Source organism: Delphinus delphis, chromosome 19 (genome assembly GCF_949987515.2).
Source record: "Delphinus delphis chromosome 19, mDelDel1.2, whole genome shotgun sequence".
NCBI classification, from domain to species: domain Eukaryota; kingdom Metazoa; phylum Chordata; class Mammalia; order Artiodactyla; family Delphinidae; genus Delphinus; species Delphinus delphis.
Window position 1 is genome coordinate 48,013,421 of NC_082701.1, and position 22,031 is coordinate 48,035,451.

Below are 22,031 nucleotides of genomic sequence, written 5' to 3' on the forward strand. Positions count from 1 at the left end.
GAGAGGCCACAAGAGTGAGAGGCCCACTTACCGCAAAAAAAAAAAAAATGGTGTGATTAGAGTCTCTGAATGGTTTTCAATGATCACGGTGACTTTATAGAACATAACCACCATGAATAATGAAATGTACCTTTAAAAGTCATGGAAAAATGCTTGTAAGTGGAATGCTTGAAGCAGAATATAAAATATATGTCCACAACAGTTATTATAGTATTTATTGTGAAAAGAGACAAAGGAAAAATGTAAAATGAAATCAGTTGTTAATCTTGGAGTGCTAGAATTAGAGGCAATTTGTTTTTTAATTTCTTTAATATGAATATAAAGATTATATAATGAAAATAAAAGTAACTGAAATTGGAAAAGCCTAACTGTGTATCAGAAAAGTATGTGCGTTAAGATGCAGATTTCAAATATACAAGTTTGGATATTCACATGAAATTAAAATGTAGAGATTTCATCTCTCCCTATCCCTATTACAATGATAAATGTGTATGCGTGTTATTCTGTGTTTGTATGCTGACTTGGCTGGTTCTACAAAGCATATAGAAGATTTTCACAGATCAGACTCAAAATAAACAAATCTTTATAAAACTTAATGAAAATGGTTCTTTCACAATAAGCACCAAAAGGAAGGACGGAAGGAAGGGAGGAAGGGAGGCAGGGGGGGTGGGGGGGGGAGGGAGGGGAGAGAGAGGAAGAGAAAAAGAAAGAAAAAGAAAAAAGAAGAAACAAAATGAAACCCAAGTCATGATATCCCACTTTACTGAGGCATTCACGTGCACAAGCCAATAAGCACAGAACGCTAAACATAGCAGCTTATTTTCATCAGACAAAGGAACGATCAAATCAACTCATCCAACAAAATAATTAAAAAAATTTTTTTCATGCAGCTTTTGATATTAATAGGAAAATTAGATTCCTAAGAAAAGTTTTAATTTTTCCTACATCTTGCCTTTATTGTTAGAACGGCTTTTATAAAATCATTCGACCTCTTTGTACGGGGCAATTTCAAATTAATTGTGACTTGACTTACTTTCCTATATGTTGGCAGAGGGTGAGGGCAAGGAAGAGAGGATGATAAAGTTTGGAACCTTAAGAGACTGTATTAAGAATAAAAATATGATTTCAGGAGCCAAACATGTGTCTACCCAAGAGCTGAGCAGGCAACTACCGGAATGTCGGTGTTCATAGGATGTCAAGCCAACGTCGTCCCCAATCAGGGCTCTCTTCTTGATCACATCCCGCTGAATGCGACGGGAATGGTATCTTCGCTTCCTGCAACATTGCCAAAACAAGCACATAATCAAAAACCAGCAGGAAGGGCCTTGAAATCCACTAGTTAATTTCAACTACACCCTGACACAATGTTAGGTGCTGAAACCGAGATATTTCACATGAAACTGAAAGTCAGCATTCTCACACCATTTACCACAGTTAAAAATCTTGAATTCTTTCTTCTTGTTTTCCTTCACGTCCACATACGGTGTTGACATTCCACTGCAGAATACCAACTGAAGGATTATGAAAAGCTTACATACTATTTAAACTATTGTATTTTAACGTTTTGGACTCACCAAGAATTACTAAGAATTCCTTTCATGCCTCCGTAATTTGGATTCCCATATTTCATGTAATACTGACTTCTTCTTGCTGCTCCAAGTTCCTTTTTGTCATCTAAAAATTAATTACAAGTTACCAAGGATTTCCTGTGAGTGTGAAGACAATGTTGAATGGGTTTAAAAAAAAAAAAGAATGTTTTTCATGGCTGGGATCAGATCAGCACAATCAGCCAACAAAAGGGGAGGACGCACTAGAAACACTCACTCTCTGAGCGCCTCCTAACGCACTGCCTTGTGGAGGGGGTGGAGCAAAATTCAGAGACGAGGGAGGTTAAGCTGCTGTTAGGGAGCTGACTTCATAGAGAAAATACTATTAACAACAATACAATATACTAGGTTCCAAGAAGCACAGGGGAACATCAGTTATCACCAGCGTTCAGGAATCAAAAAGGCTTTTAGAAGAGGTGGCATTTTCACTGCCCCCTGAAAGATGATACTCACTTCTGAATGACAACACTCCAATAACACAGAATCAGGGTCAAAGAAACAGATTATACACAGGTCCATGTATTTGGCAAACCATTTTTTTTCCAGTTTACCGTGATGTTCCTCAAAATGGCTTAAGGAAAACAGCACAGCACCATATATCCAGAATGCACACAAATGGTCCCTCGAATAAGTAAATGAAGACAAGACCCCATTTATCAAGTTAAAATGCTAGTTAACAGGAAGAAAAGGTGGTCAGTGAGCACACATATTTTCATAATATAAAGGTCTCTTGACAGCTCCCTGGGCACTCACTGAACGCAAGGGATGAACACCAATGAGAATGTGCCCAGTGCTAGAGATAAACTTGGTGTCACAAACCAGAATGTGCACCCTACAAAAAGCATGCCCACCAGCTCCCTGGAGAAATGGCTGATTCCAGATCTGGGGCAGGGAAAGTACAAGTTGAGTCTGGCAAAACAAGATGTTTTATTGTGCCATAAAGAAAGAACTCAAAGAATCATGAAGGCGTGTCACAAGAACACAGTTTGAAGAGGCTCTACTGGCCAAATCCAAAATAATTTGTGAATCAAAATAATGATAGAATGGATGATAACCCATTGAATAAAACTCCATGAATCTAAACTGATATAAGTAAAAAAGATAAGTAAATACATAAACAAATGGGTAAAAAGGGAAAGCTCTTCCTTACGGCAGACTGCCAACTAATAAATGAGAGAGCTAAAGAGTCATCAATGGATCTAAAGCTACGGCATGGAAGTTGGATGAGGAACAGGCTATTTACATAACCTCAAAGCATCTCCCCACAAACCTTTAAATTATAAATGGAAAAAGAGTAACTTTATAGTGGAGAAACCTGGCGATCATTACCTTAACCAAGTGATAAAAGCTAACATCCTCAGGAAGGGGATAAATAAATACAATGTGCCTCCTGATATGATGCACTGAAAATGACACAATATCACGTCTGTGGTATAAACGCACAACCCGAATTTAATTAGGAGACATCAGACAAACTAAGGGGCAGCCTATAAAATAATGAGCCTATCCTCTTTAAAAATGTCCCAGTCAAGGAAAACAAAGGAGTAGTTCCATATTCAGGGAGACTAAGGCGACACGGCAGACTTAAACACCCGGGCCTAGAGTGGATCCTAGTTCAGTGGGGGAGTAGTATAAAGAATAATCCAAATGTATTTGATAATCATCATTGTCAGCAGCAGCAGCAGCATGAACTCTTAACACTGACACAGCACTCACTGTGTGCCAGGTAGTTTTTTCTTCCCCCAGGTAGTTTAAATATACAGAGTGGGGAGCTGGTACAATCTGAACGTGGGCTCCGAATTAGGTAACAGTATTGTATTAATGCTAAGTTCCCTGATTTTGATAACTGTGTGTAAAACCAAGTCCTTGTTCTTCAGAAATACTTACTGAAGTATTCAGGGGTGAAGAGTTGTCATTTCCAATTAACTCTCAACTGACTCAACCCCCACCACCACACACACATTATTAATGTGTACCCAAATCATTATGTGTAAAAAGCCTTATGAATTGTTAAGAGGCTTTTTCTTTAATTCTTTAGAGAATTAGAGTTGAATGGCGCTACTAGCAATGTCCAGGAAGGTATTGCTATGATACCTAAAATACAATTTTAAAGTTTTCATAGTTCAGATGATAAACTGGCTGAAAAGCACATGGGACAAACCAGCTTTGACAGAAAATAACTTACTTTAGCTAGAAACCACAAAAGTGTACAAATAACTAATATTCACTTTCAATGTGTGAAATTCCAACTCAGGCAGCAAGTCATTGATTTTATAAGCACAGAATATTACAGTTTGAAGGATCTTTGAGATTACTTGACCTAGGTTCTGATTCAAGAGAGGTGTCACTCAATAAAAATCACTTTGATTAAAAATAAAAATAAATAAAAAATAAAAATCAATACCAATTATCATTTACCTTTTGTAGCAAATCTCATGAATAACCTATTTCCTTTAGCAAGTTTGTTCGCTGGACGAAGATCATTTCTTAGCAGAGATTCTTCTTCTACCTGAGACAACGTGTCCAACTTAAGAAAAAAGAGCATTTTCGACATAAAAATTAAAGCCTTTTTCATATTCATTCAGCAGCAAAGTTACCACTGATTAAGAAAGCAATCTACCTTTACTAAATAATACCCATCAGCATTACAGCACCAGTTCCTCTGCAGGATGTCTAAGTCAGAGGTCTTCCCTGACCACCTTGTCTAAAAGAATCGTCTCCATCATTCTCTATCTGCTTACCCTTCTTTACTTTTCTTCACAGCACTCATCACTTCCTGACATTATATTACATATCTGTGTATCAGTGTATTGTCTGTCTACCCCACTAGAATGTAGGCTCCGACAGGGTAAGGACTTTGTTTTGCTGGACGCTATACCCCCAGCACCTAGAATTTGGTATATGGTAGGCATTTAATAAATAATTTTAAAATGAATACACTTTAATATTTCCAACAACAGTACATATGCCATTAGGAAATACGCCATTACTTGCTATTCCTTAATTTTACTGATTTGATAGCATTTCAAAGGATTTCTCAATAAAACCATTTCCTTTCATACAGAAGTGTGAGTACTAAGATCTCAAGATGAATCATTCATTATAGCCACACGAACTTAAAGGCCAAGAGCCTGGTGCCCCCTCAGGAGGTATAATGGTGAAAGCCAGAGGAGGAACACAACGTACTGTATTAAGTCTTTAAGGCTTAAATACCAAGACAGTAAGCAGTTGTTTACAGTGAAACCTTACAGACACCTTTGCCCTCTCACTGACCTCTACATCACTTGCGTTCTCATCTTCAACTTCTCCTTCTTCAGCCTCATCGTCGTCGGAACTGTCTTCCTGCTTGTCTAAAACGGAACGTGAGGGACAAGATGAATCTTAACTCCATCTCATGCATGCTAAGTCTAATATTTTCTCCTCCTCTTTACTAATGATCCAAAGCATCACAGCTTATTTCAGAAATAACTGGCGATGAGATGCTATAGAACACTGCACAGAAACTCAAGTTGTAAAGGACAGGACTTTTAGCCCCAAAGTCCCTCCTTTGTGGTCAGTTACCTTTTTTACTTTTCTCAGACGACTTGTCCTCATTGGCATCCCTGCTTCTTATCTTATCCAGGGCTGGCAGGGAACTCATATTGATAAGGGCTCGTGTGGCTGTCATTTCATCCAACCAAACCACATTACCTAAAATAAGATAACACGTTACATCACATCCAAATGGTTAAGTTTCTTGAGAACAGAGACTACATCATATTCACTGCTAAAGTCTCATTCAGCTAGGGACTGGCATCAGTAAATGTACACACCAACTAATGAAAGGAACTACAGAACCTGGTAGTAAAACTTCTTTGATAAAATCAACCTAGAGCTACATTCCCAAACTGGGTCCACAAAATAATGGTCAAGTATTCCATGAAAAGGGGTTCTGTATATTAAAACTGCCTGGCATACAGTGGTTGTTATACATAAGTGTTAGCAGTTCTTGATGATGATGATGGTGAAAATTCTCAAATAAATTTAGATTATCCTTTATTCTACTGCCCCCTACATGGAAGCCCTCTGCTGTTCCTTGTTATCCAGACATGCTAAATGATGTTTCCCTACTGTGAAGTGTGGGTGACGATGGCATCCATGGGATATATAGAATGGAGGCGTGACAGCCACCTGGCTTTGCAGCAATCAATTTAATTTGCTTCTTTAAGAGAAGTTAGCAAGAAAAGGTTTTTGAGAAGTTTAACTTTAAAGCAGCGTTTCTCAAACTTATGTTACTCCTGTATCTCAGTTTGGGAAATGAAAGTCTAAAGAGTCTCATCTTTGTTAATAATACGCCACATGGTCTTGAGCAAATAACCTCCCGCTTCTGTTTCTCAGTTTCTGATGTACAATACGAGATAGGTGAACTGGATGATTCTAAGGGTTCCTCTGACTCTAACATCCCTTAGCTACAGTTTTAATTAGATAAATCAGGCGTTAGCAAATCCAGCCCACCACTTGCTATCATTGATTCATTCATCCATGCATCCATCACCCATCCATTTATCTATTTATACTTGAACCGGCTTTATTTAGTTATAACTAACGTATAATAAACTACACACCTGCCACCTGTTTTTGTAAACAAAGTTCTACAGAGAACAGCCAGGCTCATTCAGTTATATTGTCTATAGCTGCTTTCACGCTACAACGGCAAAGCTGGGTAGATTCCACAGAGACTGTATGGCCTGCAAAGCCTACAATATTTATCATCCAGCCCTTTATAAAAAAGGCTTGCCATCCCCTGATTTGGATGGTCTAAGTTAAGAAAAAAGAAAAAAGGAGAAAAACTTTTACTCAGTCATGCTTCTTCTTCTTTCAACGAATTAACATCTAAGAAAGCAGCCGGGAAAAGCAGGTCAGCACACTGGCAGAAAGTAAAGCCAGACTAGAAGTGAGACAAGACAAGAAGCCAGCAGAGTGGGTACCAAAGGTCAGGCCAGACTTGGAGAGGGGACGCAAGTTAAAAATTACAGTTAGCTCACAAGTGGAACAGTCCCCAGATTAGGGCCAGCAGATGAAGCTCCAGAAAACACAGTCCAAAGCAAGCAGAGATGAGAGGTCTGGCACTGTGTCAGAGGGTTCTGGTCTAGTTCTAGGTCAGAGATAGCCCTCTGAAAAGCTGTATGGCAAGTTGCAATGACAAAGTCTAAAGCCCTGAAAATGCAGCCCCAAGTCTATGCAGTTGGACCCATCCCTTTGTTGGGAAACTGTGGGTGTTAAGAGAGGCCTCAGTCATGTACCCTGGACTCAGCTGCCAACAACCATCCTCCTAGAGGCCGGGTAACCACCTCTGAGCTGACTTAGAATACGCATGGAGTACGATCTGGCAGACTGGTTAACGCACTCTGGTTCTCAGCAGTGAGCAATTTTTTCTCTCCTAGGCTAAAGGCAGAGGTTAGACATAGTCTGGCCAAAATCATTCACCATTTGAGATGGCAAAAATTCTTTTAATATCATAAACAAAAGCATATTCAAGTAACCTGGGTTACTTACAGGAGGTATCATCCAACCACTCAATGTGGGCCGGAGGATATTCTTTAAAATAGGAAAAGACATCCTGGGTACTCATCTCATCTACGCCGCAAATGTAGATTGTCTCCAGTCTCACTTTGGGGATTGCTAGAAAAACAAGACACCTGCTGTTGCACAATCCACCAGTAGCCCGTTGTAACAGTTCAGATAATAGGTATTTTAAAAAGAAATATGCTGAAAGAGATAATAATTATTTCAAAAGAAAATGAGACTTGACAGTAAGGTAAACTATTCTAATTTTTATCACACATCAATAGCATTAAATAAACGACTATTCAGAATGGGCTCATTAGGCTAAGGAAGATTAAACAAATGGTGTTGATTATATACATGATAACTCGTCCCAAAATGACCTGTAATAATAAAAGCAATACCGAATTCAACAGGGTTATTCATTGAACTTGATACACTGATTCTAAAATTTTTTAAAGATATGTCAATGAGAAATGTGCGATAGTCAAGACAGTTCTGAGAAGAAGAGACACTGCCCCTGGATGTAAAGCAAAGTATGAAAGTAGAGCCAAGAAATCCTACAAATCAATAGAAAATGACGGCCCCAAATAAAAATGGGCAGAGGACATGAGCAGAGGACATGGGCAGGCAATCCACACAAAAAGAAACAGAAAAGGCCAATAAACATGAAGAGATGGTTGACCTCACTACTATCAGGATAATCCACCTTAAAACAAGGTATCAGTTTTCATTGACCAGGTTTTTTTGTTTGTTTGTTTTTTTAATTTATTTATTTTTGGCTGCGTTGGGTCTTCGTTGCTGCACACGGGCTTTCTCTAGTTGCGGCGAGCGGGGGCTACTCTTCGTTGCGGTGCGTGGGCTTCTCATTGCGGTGGCTTCTCTTGTTGCGGAGCACAGGCTCTAGGCACGCGGGCTTCAGTAGTTGTGGCTCACAGGCTCTAGAACACAGACTCAGTAGTTGTGGCGCATGGGCTTAGTTGCTCCGCAGCATGTGGGATCTTCCCGGACCAGGGCTTGAACCCGTGTCCCCTACATTGGCAGGTGGATTCTTAACCACTGTGCCATCAGGGAAGCCCACTGACTATGTTTTTAATTCATGTCTTTTAGTATCAATTGGTGGTAGTGTGGAGGAAAGAGCCCCTCCCTCTGCTGGTGGGAGTGTGAACTGCCACAGCCACTCTGAAGGGCAACTAGGAGTGTCTATTACAAATGTAACTTAGCACATGCCCTATACGCAAAGGAATTCTCTTCAGTATCTATCCTAAACACACATGGGTTCACAGAGTGGTCCACACAAAGATGTTTGTTGCAGCACTATTTTAATAACCCAGTAGCTATCAGAGTAATAAATTATGGTTTATCCATATTAAATGAATCATGGTTTATCCATATTATAGAATATTAAGCAGTTAAAAACAATGAGATAATTTATTATATACCATGGAAAGATTCTATGACACATTACTGAGTGAAAAAAAGCTGCAGAAAAATACATACATTAAAAATATTAAAACATAAATATCACCATATATTTTCTAAGGATATATATTTGTGTACACAAATACATAGAAGAAACTCTGGAATAATTCACTCCACACTGATAAGAGCTGTTACCTCTGGGAAGGAAGAAACGTTGAAGGCTGTGGTCTAAAGGAACCTCACCCTTAGCAGAATTGTGTTTTTTACTAAATACTTTAAGCACATTATCTCATTTAATCTTTTTAATTGTGAAATACACAAATATATCAACAAAGAAAAAATATTTTTAAAATACCTGTATATCCACCACCTAGCTTTACGCTTAAATTCTTAAAAAGATTTGAGGCAAATAAGGCTTCCCTGGTGGTGCAGTGGTTAAGAGTCCGCCTGCCGATGCAGGGGACACAGGTTCGTGACCCGGTCCGGGAAGATCCCACATGCCGTGGAGCGGCTGGGCCCGTGAGCCATGGCCGTTGAGCCTGTGCGTCCAGAGCCTGTGCTCCGCAACGGGAGAGGCCACAACAGTGAGAAGCCCGCGTACCACAAAAAAAAAAAAAAAAAAAAGATTTGAGGCAAATAAAACACTATATATAAAACTAGGGCCCGGGCTTCCCTGGTGGTGCAGTGGTTAAGAATCCGCCTGCCAGTGCAGGGGACACGGGTTTGAGCCCTGGTCTGGGAAGATCCCACATGCCGCAGAGCAACTAAGCCCATGCGCCACAACTACTGAGCCTGTGCTCTAGAGCCCGCGAGCCACAACTCCTGAGCCTGTGAGCCACAACTCCTGAAGCCTGGGTACCTAGAGCGCATGCCCTGCAACAAGAGAAGCCACTGCAATGAGAAGCCCGCGCACCGCAACGAAGAGTAGCCCCCACTTGCCACAACTAGAGGAAAGCCCGTGCGCAGCAACGAAGACCCAACGCAGCCAAAAATAAATAAATAAAATAAATAAATTTAAAAACAAAAACAAACAAAAAAACCCCCTAGGGCCTGTGTAAGCTCTCCACGTCCCTTCCTCCCCAAGCTTCTCCAAAGTAGTTCTGTCAAGAAGTCAGCATCTGGGACTTCCCTGGTGGCGCAGTGGTTAAGAATCCGCCTGCCAATGCAGGGGACACAGGTTCGAGTCCTGGTCCGGGAAGATCCCACATGCCACGGAGCAACTGAGCCCGTGCACCACAACTACTGAGCTCGCGTGCCACAATTACTGAAGCCCGCGCACCTAGAGCCCGTGCTCCGCAACAAGACAAGCCACTGCAATGAGAAGCCTGCGCAACAAAGAGTAGCCCCTGCTCTCCGCAACTAGAGAAAGCCCACGTGCAGCAATGAAGACACAACACAGTCAAAAAAATAAATTAATTAAAAAAAAAAAAGAATTCAGCATCCATTACTCCTAAGTATGTTTTTATATGTCATATATTTTATTTAAAACAAATGAAATACATGTGAATACTTTCAGATAAAAGTTCTTTTTAATTTTTTTTTTTGTCATTTTGAAGAGTAAAAGACAGGTTTAATGGGAGCCCATTAGGCGTGGGCAGAATAAATCAGGTAAGTATCTTCCTGCCAACTCAGATTCATGAAGACAGAGATACCATCAAGACTTATGAATCCTAGGACTTCCCTGGTGGTCCAGTGGTTAAGAATCTGTGCTTCCACTGCTGAGGGGATGAGTTCAATCCCTGCTCAGGGAACTAAGATCCCGCATGCTGCATGGTGCGGCCAAAAAAAAAAAAAGACTTATGAATCCTTAGCAAGTCCTTATTAGTGACCAGCGGTGCAACAATGAACAGAACCCCAAATGAGATGGATGTCCACACTGGACATGCAGAGTAACTCTACCACGCAGGATGGGAAACTGAAGAGGTAGCCCAGGGGACCTTCTCAGTTCTTCAAGCTAAAAGCCATGATTTTGGAGGAAAAAATCCTTTGGGGAGTAAAGAGATGGTTTTGAAGAGGGTAAACAACAAGAACAGCTCCTGGTGAGGGTAGAGGAATCAGACTGAGGAGCAGGCAGAAGAAAATCTTGTAGGAGATGCTGATATGAAGGATTTAATCATATATGAGACAAGCTTAAGATCTGATGGAAGCCTGCCAATGTCACTGCTTAAAATAAAACAAAGCAACAAAGAAGGCGCCTAGATTTATGCCCAGATGATGAGAAAGGACTAACTGCTGAGGTGGCAGTGAACAAATGAACTGGGGAATGAGAACTGGGCATTTACTGAGTGTTGACTACAAGCAAGGTGGTGAGGGAATCATCTTGGATTTTCCAACAGGAGAGAAGACAATGAATGACAGGTCGTAGGACACAAAACTCAAGTCTTTAAGAAAGCAGATTTCTGAAAATCCAGAGAAAAAGTAGCCAACTTCAAAGCCTCAGATTAGGATGATCAAAAAATTTGGAAGACACTAAATACAGTAACTCAGAGTATGAGAGGTGATCCCAAGAAAAGAGAAAGCAACAAAGCTTAGGTGAGCACAACTCACCAAAGAACACATATGGGAGACAGATAAAGGGTAAATTACCAGTATAAGAGAAGAAATGTAAGAAATGCACGAGTCTGAAAGACTACATCAGGCTCTATAATAACATGGAAAATGCTGATGACAGACTGTCAGGTGAAAAGGAAGAAAGCAGTAGGACTACAAAGCGAAAAGCAAAAATAAAGTCCATACCCAGAAAAGATTAGAAGGAAATGCACAAAATGTTGACAATGACTGCATTTGGGTGGTGCACTGTGGGCAACTTTTCTTCTTACTTTACTTTCCAAATTTTCTTTGGTGGACACGAATTGTTTGTCTAACATCTAATGAAGAAAAGGTTACAGTCCAGAGCAAATAGGCTCATCAAAAATGCCAATGGTGGGGGCTTCCCTGGTGGCGCAGTGGTTGAGAGTCCACCTGCCGATGCAGGGGATACGGGTTTGTGCCCCGGTCCGGGAAGATCCCACATGCCGCGGAGCGGCTGGGCCCGTGAGCCATGGCCACTGAGCCTGCACGTCCGGAGCCTGTGCTCCGCAACGGGAGAGGCCACACCAGTGAGAGGTCCTCGTACCGCAAAAAAAAAAAAAAAATGCCAATGGGGGACTTCCCTGGTGGTCCAGTGGTTAGGACTCGGCGCTTTCACTGCCATGGCCCCGGGTTAAATCCCAGGTCAGGGAACTAAGATCCTACAAGCCAAGCGGCACGGTGAGGTGGGGGGGGGGGGCGGGGGGGAATGGTGGTTTTTTTTCCAAGTGTTTCGAGCAACGTTGCTTTGGGGAAAAGGGCAGAACTGTTGATCTATTTTGCTGTACTACTAAAGGGCAGTAGAATAGCTATCATTAAGTAAGAACTAAAACCCAAGATAGGTGACAAGAAGGGCTTTAGAAATAGTTTTAATAGATTTAAGTCTTCTAATCTAGAATTACGCCCCACTGTACTAACCAAAACACAAAGCAGTGATTTCAGAATTAGGCAGTAATCTCTAAAAAGTTGCAGGGGAGGAACGAGGTACCTTAAAGCCTTGAGAAGGACTAATTCTGTACTGATTTTCAGAAAAGAGGAAAAGAGAAATTCCCAAACAATGCAAAAGATTGTCATTCTCTGAAATTTTTAAAAAATAGCTTATCAGACAGAATCTCTGATCCCTTAAGAAACTTAAGTCTTTCCCATAGGAAATGACATGAGTTCACTAAGAAGCAAGCCAGCTAACCTCTTTTCTTTTTTGATTGGATTAGCAGGCCAAGAAATTCAAAGAACACCACAGACATGTTCTATCTCAAGTTTATTAAGGCGCGTAATCTAGTTCCCCATGACAATAAAATGATAGGTGGGCCTGATAATAGAATAAGACTATAATTGATGCATCTGTGTGTCATGGCATGATACGGGATTATCCTGTTTGACATTTACCAACAACTGGATAAAGATGCAGAAGCCATGCATAACAAAGTGAGGAGTGCAGCTAAAATGTTGAAAGGCAGAGTCAAGATGAAAATTAACTCCGTAAGCTGAAATGGAGTCTTGAAATCAAGATATAATTTAATAGGGATAAATAAAAAGGCAACTTTTTAAAATGTCTCAAATACAAGATGAGAAAGACTGTTTTGATAGGCGCAATTCCTGAGGGAAACAACTGGTGCTTTGGTTGACTAGAAGATGACTACTATGAAATGGCTGGGACAGAAACCGTGGTCAGAGTCCTGCCATGCATTGCACGAATCCAACCAAATCTGGAATCTGTACCTCATCTGATGAAGGACATTTAGAAACTGGGAAGGGTCTACAGGAGGGAGACCAGAAAGTCATGCCACATAAGAAAGTTTAGGGAATGGGCTGTCCATTCCTTCACCTGAAGAGTTACTGTGTGAATGAGGAAAGGACTTAATGTTGTTCTAAGAGTTACACAGTAACTAATAGACAGAAATTACTAGAAAGCAATTTTTGTTCAACATGAAGAAGTATCCAAAAACAAGACCGTGGGGACTTCCCTGGAGGTCCAGTGGTTAAGACTACGCGTGCCTCCATTGCAGGGGGCACAGATCCGATCCCTGGTTGGGGAACTAAAATCTCACATGCCACAGGGTGCGGCCAAAAAAAAAAAGAAAGAAAGAAAGATAAATAAATAAACAGTGTGCATGCCTTAATTAAAACAAAAACAAAAAGACTGACTGCTTCATAAATAGTTCTCATGCCACCACTAGGAAATGTTCAGGCAGAGGCCAAAGGACCACGGGGAACTTTGCCGAAAGGCCTGCAGCACTGGGCAGGAGGAGGGATCCAGATGACCTCTAAGGTCCTTTCCAACCATGAGAGCTTTGATCTTGGAGATAAAGAGAAGCTGCCTGACACTGTCACTCAAAAGTAGCGAGTTACTCTTGATGAGGACTGGTCTAGTGCAGCGCATCCCAAACCACATCCCTGAAGCTGGCAGAGAGATTAGGAACACAGGCTTCAGTCAGACCAGCCTTCGAATCCCAGCCTTGCTACTTACTACCTGTGGGACCTTGAGCAAGTTTCTCAACCTCTCAGCACCTTACTTTCCTCACCAGTAAAACAGAAATGATAAATACGTTCCCTGCAACAGGGTTGTTGGAAGATAAGCTAACCACATAGCAGAGTGATTGGCACATAGTAAGCATTTATCAAATGGTGTATTTTATTACTGTTGATATTAATAAGAAGAAATAACTTGACACCTACTGTGGCTGCAGGAATCAAGATGCTTATTCCAATGTCCCCATTCTCCCAAGAGGCTGGACCACTTAGATGACTGTTTGGAAGATGGAGAATGCCAGATAATAATAATAACTAACATTTACTATATGCCAGACACCACTCTAAGAATCATAACATTTTGTCAGAGCCTCCCAACCACCCTACAAGAACTAACGTTAACCTGCCTTTCCAGATGAGGAAACTGAGGTTCTTAGAGGCTAAACAACTTACCTAAGGTCAAAGAGCTAGAAAGTGACAAGTCAGGATTTGAATACAGGCAGTCAGACTTCAGAAACCACGCTCTTAACCACAACACCAGTGGTTCTCAATCCTGACTGCACATTAGAATTACCTGAGGAGATATAAAAATAATAACTATCTTTGAGATCTATCCAAACCCATTCCCCCACTCTAATTTAAATTGATCTGGGAAAGGCAGCAGGGTTCTCTGGAGTTCAAGAACACACTCCAAAACCATGCTGCTTCCTGGATCAAAAAACAGGTTGTAATGAGCAACTGACATTCCAGGCAGATCTATTGTTTTTAAGAGAATCTTTAAAACCAGGAGATCGGGATTACTTTTCAAAAAAACATTTTTTTTTTAATTAAAATTTAACCCCGAAAGTGATCATTTTCAGGAAGGTATCCTATTCCCATTTTACAACAAGGAAAGTGAGACCTAAAAAGGTTCACTAACTCGCCCGCATTCACTAAGGAACTGAGACTAGATCCCAGGAGGGCTCGGCACTCTGAAGAGCCCCAGCACAGGTGGGAAGAGAGGCTGAAGTGAGTAATTAGGGATGCTTCACAGAGGCAGTGACATCTGAACCAGAAAAAGCGTGGGACAGGGAGGGGCAAATCAACAGAGTGACCGGCATGAGCAAGGTCAGAAGCAAGATGTCACAAGGACTGCTTACGGGACTAGAAGGAAACAGGGGGGCTTTCAAGGTGGAGCTGTAAGAAAGGCCTCCGACATCTGCCTGGGTCTAGACCGTGCAGGCACATGAATGCCTATGCCTTCACAGGACTTTTCCTGAAACAGAAAAATCCACTCAAGCAGATGCCTGGACGCCTGGCCTGCAAGGGAAGCAAGGTCGTATTTCCAAACTGAACTCATTATGCAGAAAAAAGGAGTAAAGCAGCTCCAGAGTTGAGCTCTGCATCCGAGCCACTCTGCCCACTGGCGTGGAAGGAGGTTTGGGTCTCTGGGATCATATCACATATTGTAAGGCAACAGAGCAAAGCAGTTAAGAGCAAGGCTTTAGAGTCAGGGTTTATCTGGTTTATCAGGTTCTAACCCTGACTCTACTTTTACTAGCTATGTAAACCTGGGCATTTATTTAACTTCTTTGGGCCTGTTTCCTTTGTAAAATAGGGATAAAAATACATTCCTCATGGGGTTGTTGTGAGAAATGAGTACGAAACAAATATGTATCCCGCTAATTAACACAGTGCCTGGTAAGAGAGCAAGTTCCCAACAAATAGTCGCTATTCTTTCATTCATTCAACATGTTTTTATCAAACAAGCAAGCCTAGAGAAACTCACACAGCAGAGCATAGACCTTTAACATGCATTCAGAAGGCTGCCTATTAAGCCCTTCACAAATCCCAAATTTGCAAATACAACAGAGGGCGGTCATTTGCATTTATGGAATAATAAATATGACTGTGAACTCACTAAAAGGGTAATAATAATTTTCCCCTCTATTTATAAATTGCTTTCGAAAACTGGGGTAGATTACTAGATATGATAATTCAGGGTGAATTTCAGGAAGCATGATACTTACCCTAACAAAACACAAAAATAAAATAAAATCACAAGCCTGTATCAACCGAAGTATTAATGGTATCCCCCCAACCAATCTGACTCCCCTAAAAGACAGTCTCACTGCGATACACTCCCACTATATTTAAAGGCAAAGAAAAGTTAACACTTCTATGTTAAAAGCAGAAAATGAGTAAGAGTCCATAAAAGCACAGTTCTAATCTCAGCTCTGCCTCCAACTAGGTGACGTTCTCTGGGGCTTCTCAGAGAAGACAGTCTCCTTCTTCCCAGCTCTGACATCTGACAGACAGCTAATGCAGCTCAACTTTAACAGGTCACCTCAGAAACGGGGAATTCACCAGTTCCTTCCTTAGGCAGTATCTGGATGAGGACTGGACACGCAAGGCAAGGCCAGAAGCATGAGGCCCTGGCAGGGAGAAGTCATTCTCTGGGAAAATGTGGAAAAATTCCCCCCGAACACCCTGTACCTTTCTTCATCATGTCTCGGTCCAAGGCTACATTTCTTTGGGCAAGATTTACTTCTGAGCGAAAATGGAAGCGCTTAGCTCGCTGTTCTTTCTTTTCAATTGCTTCCTAGAAGGTATAGAAAAAGCCAAAGAAGTGAAACATGGAAGAGGAAAGTTAAATCACAAACACAAAATGATGCATCAGTGACAAGTAACTTAGAAGAAATAAGCAACATTGTGCCTTTAATAATTTTTGCAAAGAACTAGATATTCACAGTCAATGACCTGGAGGGTATACACTAATAGTGCTATAATTTGTAATAATCTCTACAATGATTCATTGCCTATCACTGTTATCTGGGACACAGCAGGAATTCAATGAATATTTGTTGATTCAGTGAGTAATGAATAATGGTTTGACATTTATTATTAGGAATCATGTAAACAAATTGTAACTAAACAATCTTAACATTCCAATTTTTCAGGTGCAGAAACTGAGGCACAAAGAAAGTTAAAAGGTTTGCTAGAGGCACTTCAGCTAATAAGGGGCAGATCTTCTGATCTCAGTACTATTTCTAGAAGCCCCACCACCACCCCCATTTCACAAAGTCTGTGTGCATGGTAATCACACCTATCACATTATGTCTGCCTGAGCAGTCCACTCCCTAAAGCTTTTTCTGCATTTGAAAATAACATTGAAGCAAAGAAACTCTCTCCTCTATTCTAAACTTGTGCCCACGGAATTGCCAGTTTTCATCTATAAGTGACAAGAAGCATTGATGCTCTCTAAAAAACAAAACAATCAGTTTCCTAAATTTTTTCTCCAGGAGGTAAAATAAATCCAGGTCCAACTATGGGTTTCTGATAGCTTTTAGGAAGCTTCACTAATTGTATATTGACTTTGCCACACTAATTGAAGGTCTGACTATAGAAAGCTTGTGGGGACTGGTAAAGCAGCAACAATTCTGTTATTTCCCAATAGTTATGCTAATTTTCTTCACTTAAGTTTTCCCAGTGGAAACAACTAATCTACCTTCCTTTAGTAAGACTGAAGTACCAATTCTTGGCTACCACCCTTTCCCCCATATATTTGTTTCATATAATGGCAAACGGTGTGGGCTTAAGAAGAGTACTGTATACTTCTTTTTCAATTACAAAAAGAAAACATCTTCACTTTATTCTATTTTCTTGTCAAAAAAGATGATCAGTTCTTTCTTTTGGCCTTTAAGCAATCAGAGATTGAGACCCAGATAAAACACAAAAAAGTTAGCATGACATACTTATTTTTATTTTTGCTTTCACACATCCAATATAGTAACACAGTATTATTTATTCAGAATTGTAACTTAAACTCTGTTTGAAACTTAATTGCACACATTAAAATCAGAAACAATGTTTAAGCTGAATATCATCAACAATTAAAGCAACAAATAAGTATCAACTGTTTATTATAAAGAAAATAATATGTTTCGTTCTGTGAAGAGTTACAGTGAAGCTGGTAATCTAGTAACAGCAATCATTAGATAAAAGGCAATACTCCCAGGTACTGGGAATAGTTCAGTCCACTTGGCCTTCAAAGTCTAGCCACACACACACATTCAGGAAATCGTATTTTTCTCGGCCTCAACCAGTGAGGAATAAAGACATTTACTAAGGGCTTACTATGTGCAAGGCACTTTCACGTTTTGCTTCATTTAAAGTGGAAACAGTTTACACATTTTTAAAGAATGGACAGCATAAAAAAAGCACTCCAGTGCAGAACTTTTTCTTGAACATGGTTAATTACAGGCATCTAGGTACAGTGATTATATCTTCTCATGGATTCAACAACACACAAATGCTGTCTGAATGTTCTCAGGATGCATGAAGGCATCACGGTATAACACAAAATTTAAACCTAAAAAAAAGTTTCAATCCAACAACAAAAGAAAAAAGGAGGTAAAGAATAATTGCTGTTCTCCTAGAGATCTGTTCATTAAGTTCACCTGCTTCTCAAAATGAATAAATTAATCATGGTCTGTCTTACCTTGGAGGTGACATCGATTCCAGTGATGAAGCTGCCAGCCTTGTTTTCATATCTTCTGCTTGTGTCCTAACAAGAAGGGGATGGGTGAGAATTGCTAACGAGCAACCGACGACAAGCACATGATAAACAACAGCCTGACAACCCATTCCTTCTGGACAGTCGTTCTTTTCAGCAATCCTTCCCCCGCCCTGACAACCTCATATTATGGGGAAGCCTGTCCCAGTGACTCCATGTAGCAATCAACTACTATACCAAGAAGGCTTTTCTAGGCCTATCCACAACCTAAAGTAATTCCATCTACTGAAGGTATCCGTGTAAATGAAAATCTAAAGGCGTTCATGAAAAATATCCAAGATGATGCACAGTCACTTATCTCCCCAACCCAGACTGGACAAATTCATTGTGCCAGGCCACCAGATGGAGCACAAGTCTTCACCAAAATGCAGAAAGTCAGGACTCACCTCGACCTTCTGGGGAAAACACAGCACAGTGCAATGAAAATAGGATGGGATTTGGAAGCCTGGGGACTCAAATCGCATCTCTGACGTTCACTGATTACCCGACACTGTACAATTCCTTTGGCCTCTCTGGGCCTAGGTTTCCTCTGTGGTATCCGCCTACCTTTCTGACCTCTTTTAACTGCTCTCCCACTTGTGCTACAGAACTTTACCTTTCTCCAACAAAACAATCTTGTGCCCATCTCAGAGCCTCTGCACTTACTGTTGCCCCTGCTGGGAACGCTCTCTTCCACATCTTCACATAGATGGCTCCTTTTTGTCACTTAGGGTTCAGCTTAAATTTCACCATCTCAGAGGACTTTCCTGACCATCCTATGCCATTCTGCTTCCTGCTCTGCACACCCTCCCTGCCCTCTGCACACTTCCATCCCATTAACATGCTTTATTCTCTCCACAGCACTCACCACTACCGTAAATTATTAGTTTACTTGTGTCCCCCCAACTGGAACATAAACTCCAGGACACAGTCTGGTCTTGATCTTGGTCAAGTGCCTAGGGCTGTGGCTGGCACTAAGTGGAGGACGCAATAAGTACGTGTTGAACTGAAGGAATGAAGGGATGATAACACCTACTTCACAACCACAGTGATATTTTAAATGATATAATGTAGTAAATGGTAAAATGCCACTATGTTAGTTGTTGTTGCCAGAGTCACTATAATTTACTGTCTTTAGTGCTCTTACCTTTTTTTTTAAATCTTTTCCCATAATCTTAATTTAAAAGCAAGACTAGCAGACATCTGCTAAAAAGTAGTCCATGTTAGGTGAGAAATTAAGTACATGAGAGAAGCCATGCAGGCCTGAGACCAGCCCTAAGAACCGGACACAAGACCACCAAACCCAAAGCAAAAACACCTCTCAGCATCCCCATTGTGATAAAAGAGGGACCAAGGACCACTGCTGGTTCACTGATGTTTTGTTTTCATTAAGGGCTGAGATCCTGGAGCCACGGTGTAACAGCGGAGCGGCGCGGGGACAAGATGACCCTCAAGTCACAACAGAAACACAGAGTTTCTGCAGCTGACAAGCCCAGCTCTCCCAAGGGAAACCGCGAGTGCTATGTTTAACAGACACCAGCTCCACCGGACTAGGACCCACAAAGAGACCGGGATGCCCGCGCCCTCGACAGTTCCTTCTGGGCCGCTCCTGGTTCTGTTCCCGCCCGGGGCTCGCCCTTTATCTCAAGCCCCCAGATAAGCCCAACCCCTCCTCATTCACACTCTTGCACAGACTGACTCCGAGGGGCAGCGAAGGGGGTGTCCTCAACTACCCCCCAGCTCTTCCCCAACTCCTCCAGCCCCCGCAACACCCATTTCCGGGCGCCCCAGCGTCCTTTCTCTTGCTGCCCGTTTCTGCTCAAGCCTGGCGCCCCCGCCCCCCGGGCGCTCGCCCCCCTCATCCCTTCCCCAGACTTCCCCCAGCCCCGGCCACCTCCCCTTCCGGCCCCCACCGGCGCGGGACACTCGCTCAGCGACCTCCTCCTCGCCCTCCCCCCCGCCCCCCGCCCGTACCGGGATCAGTTCCTTTAGCGAGCGCCGAACCGGCACGACCTCCAGCTCGCCCTCCTCCACCTCCATGGGCTCCGGCTCGCCGCGGTCCAAACCTGACTCTGCTTCAGGCGACGGGGGCCCCAAGGCCGGCCCCGCCGGGACCTCCGCCTTCACCGACACTCGCAGGCCCCGTACGGCCGCCATCGCCGCCCGCCGGCCGCACCACTGAGAGTTCGCCCCGCACACCGCGGGCTAGAGCGCCACTGCCACAGGCCACAGAGCAGCCGCTACCTAGAGCGTCGCCTGCTGCGGCTAGAAGGCTCTCTTCAGCGCCTACGTCCTCTGGTGGTGGGAGGAACCCTGGCCGGCTGGAGCGGGATCTGGTGAAGAGGAGGCGGGACCGAGTGGGAACGGAGGCAGGGCCTGCTGGAGGGCCACCCCCCTGCGGGGCCTGGAGCAGTTCGCTACAGTCTGGGCTTAGAAAATAGCTACACCTTGAGCAGTAAACTTGTAATCAAAGCTAATTTTACTGAATTACCATTACCTGCCAGTGACTGTTGCAAGTGCTTGAATCCTTACAACAACCCTATGAAGTTTCTACTTTTACTATCCCCATTTCACATTTGAGGAAACTGAGGCATTGAAATTTACCCAAGGTGACACGCTATTTAAAGGACAAAATCCGGATGTGAGCCTTGGCAACCAGAATGAGCCTTGGTCTGTCACTTCTGGGCAAGTCTGTAGGTTTACAATGCACTTGCCTTGACAACCTTTGTCTCAAGTTTCCCAATAGTTGGCCCATTTTACATACCGCAAAATTGAGACTCCAAGAGGGTAGTGAGCTTGAACGCTAATTTCGTGTCTCCCAAGGGCTCGGTCTACTGGAGACTTCTGAGCATGGTTTCTTGCGGACATTTCTAACAAGAACCTGGTTGGGAGAGAGGGAGTGTCCTCTAGGCTTCCAGAGGGCGCCACTGGTCAGTTTTGCTTTGAGTCCTGATTTTGCACCTTCCTCCCCGTGTTACCTTGGGCTAGTTCTGACCCCTTTCTGGTCCTGTCTTCCCATCTGAGGAGGGTGGAGGTGGGATCCTAGGGTCTCCAAGGCCTTACCAGCTCTGACAATGGAGAAGCAAATAATTATAAACCAAGGGAGAACATGACCAATATCAGACACACCTGGGTCTCAAGCTGGCTGGCTCCGCCCCTTACACCAAATGTGACCTTGGGCAAGCTACTTAACCCTTTGGAATTTCAATTTCTTCATCAGTAAAATGGGTCATTACCCACCATGGGAGGTTGTGAGGCTTAAATGAGATAATTATATGTAGATACAGAATCAAACAGAAGGGGTACAGTACATCATAGTTTTTTGTTTGGTTGGTTTTGCTTTTTTTTAAATATGGTCTAAAACACAGAGCAAACACGAGATGGAGCTCTGTAGAGGGCTAGTTTTCCTTGATGAAAGGCACACATAGTAGTTACAAGATTGGGTTAAATGCATGGAATGCACTTGCATGAATTTTAAAGAACATTTTAAAGAAAGTTTGTGCTTAGCTGGCCAGCTTTGGGCCACAGTCACAGACCGCGCCATTACATGTATTCCATAGGCCTGAGGGGGTGGGGCATGGGGAGAGGAGGAAGCAATCCCTCCTCAGCTATGGACCTCAGGAGGCCAGCAGAGAAGGTTGCGCAGGCCCCTCTCCCTGCAGGGTAAGAGCCTCGAGGACTCAGGCATTGCAATTCAGCACAGTTTAGAGGAGAACCAGCTCCCTGGGGGACCTCTGGCTGGCATAAGAATCAGGAATCCAGGGCAAGCCAGGGCATCCAGCAAACACCAGGGGTCCTAGACTCCTGTCAGAAAAGCCCTTGATGCCTGTACCTTTCTGTTCACCTAACTCACCCCCACTGCCCCTTCCTTTCCTCAGTGCAGCCTG

General features: G+C 42.5%; 1 protein-coding gene across 1 annotated transcript in view; it reads right to left on the reverse strand.

Annotated features, from left to right (window-relative positions):
- NCBP3 (nuclear cap binding subunit 3) overlaps positions 1-20,305 on the reverse strand; it is a 32,311-nt gene extending 12,006 nt beyond the window's left edge. The window contains exons 1-9 of the mRNA XM_059998216.1: positions 20,119-20,305; positions 18,091-18,156; positions 16,086-16,191; positions 7,143-7,268; positions 5,169-5,297; positions 4,881-4,957; positions 4,026-4,134; positions 1,575-1,674; positions 1,172-1,275 (exon numbers count right to left, since the gene is read on the reverse strand). Coding sequence (XP_059854199.1) covers positions 1,172-1,275; positions 1,575-1,674; positions 4,026-4,134; positions 4,881-4,957; positions 5,169-5,297; positions 7,143-7,268; positions 16,086-16,191; positions 18,091-18,156; positions 20,119-20,301 — 1,000 coding nt within the window. The 5' untranslated portion in view covers positions 20,302-20,305. The remainder of the gene's footprint in view (positions 1-1,171; positions 1,276-1,574; positions 1,675-4,025; positions 4,135-4,880; positions 4,958-5,168; positions 5,298-7,142; positions 7,269-16,085; positions 16,192-18,090; positions 18,157-20,118) is intronic.
- Between the last annotated feature and the right edge of the window lie 1,726 nt (positions 20,306-22,031).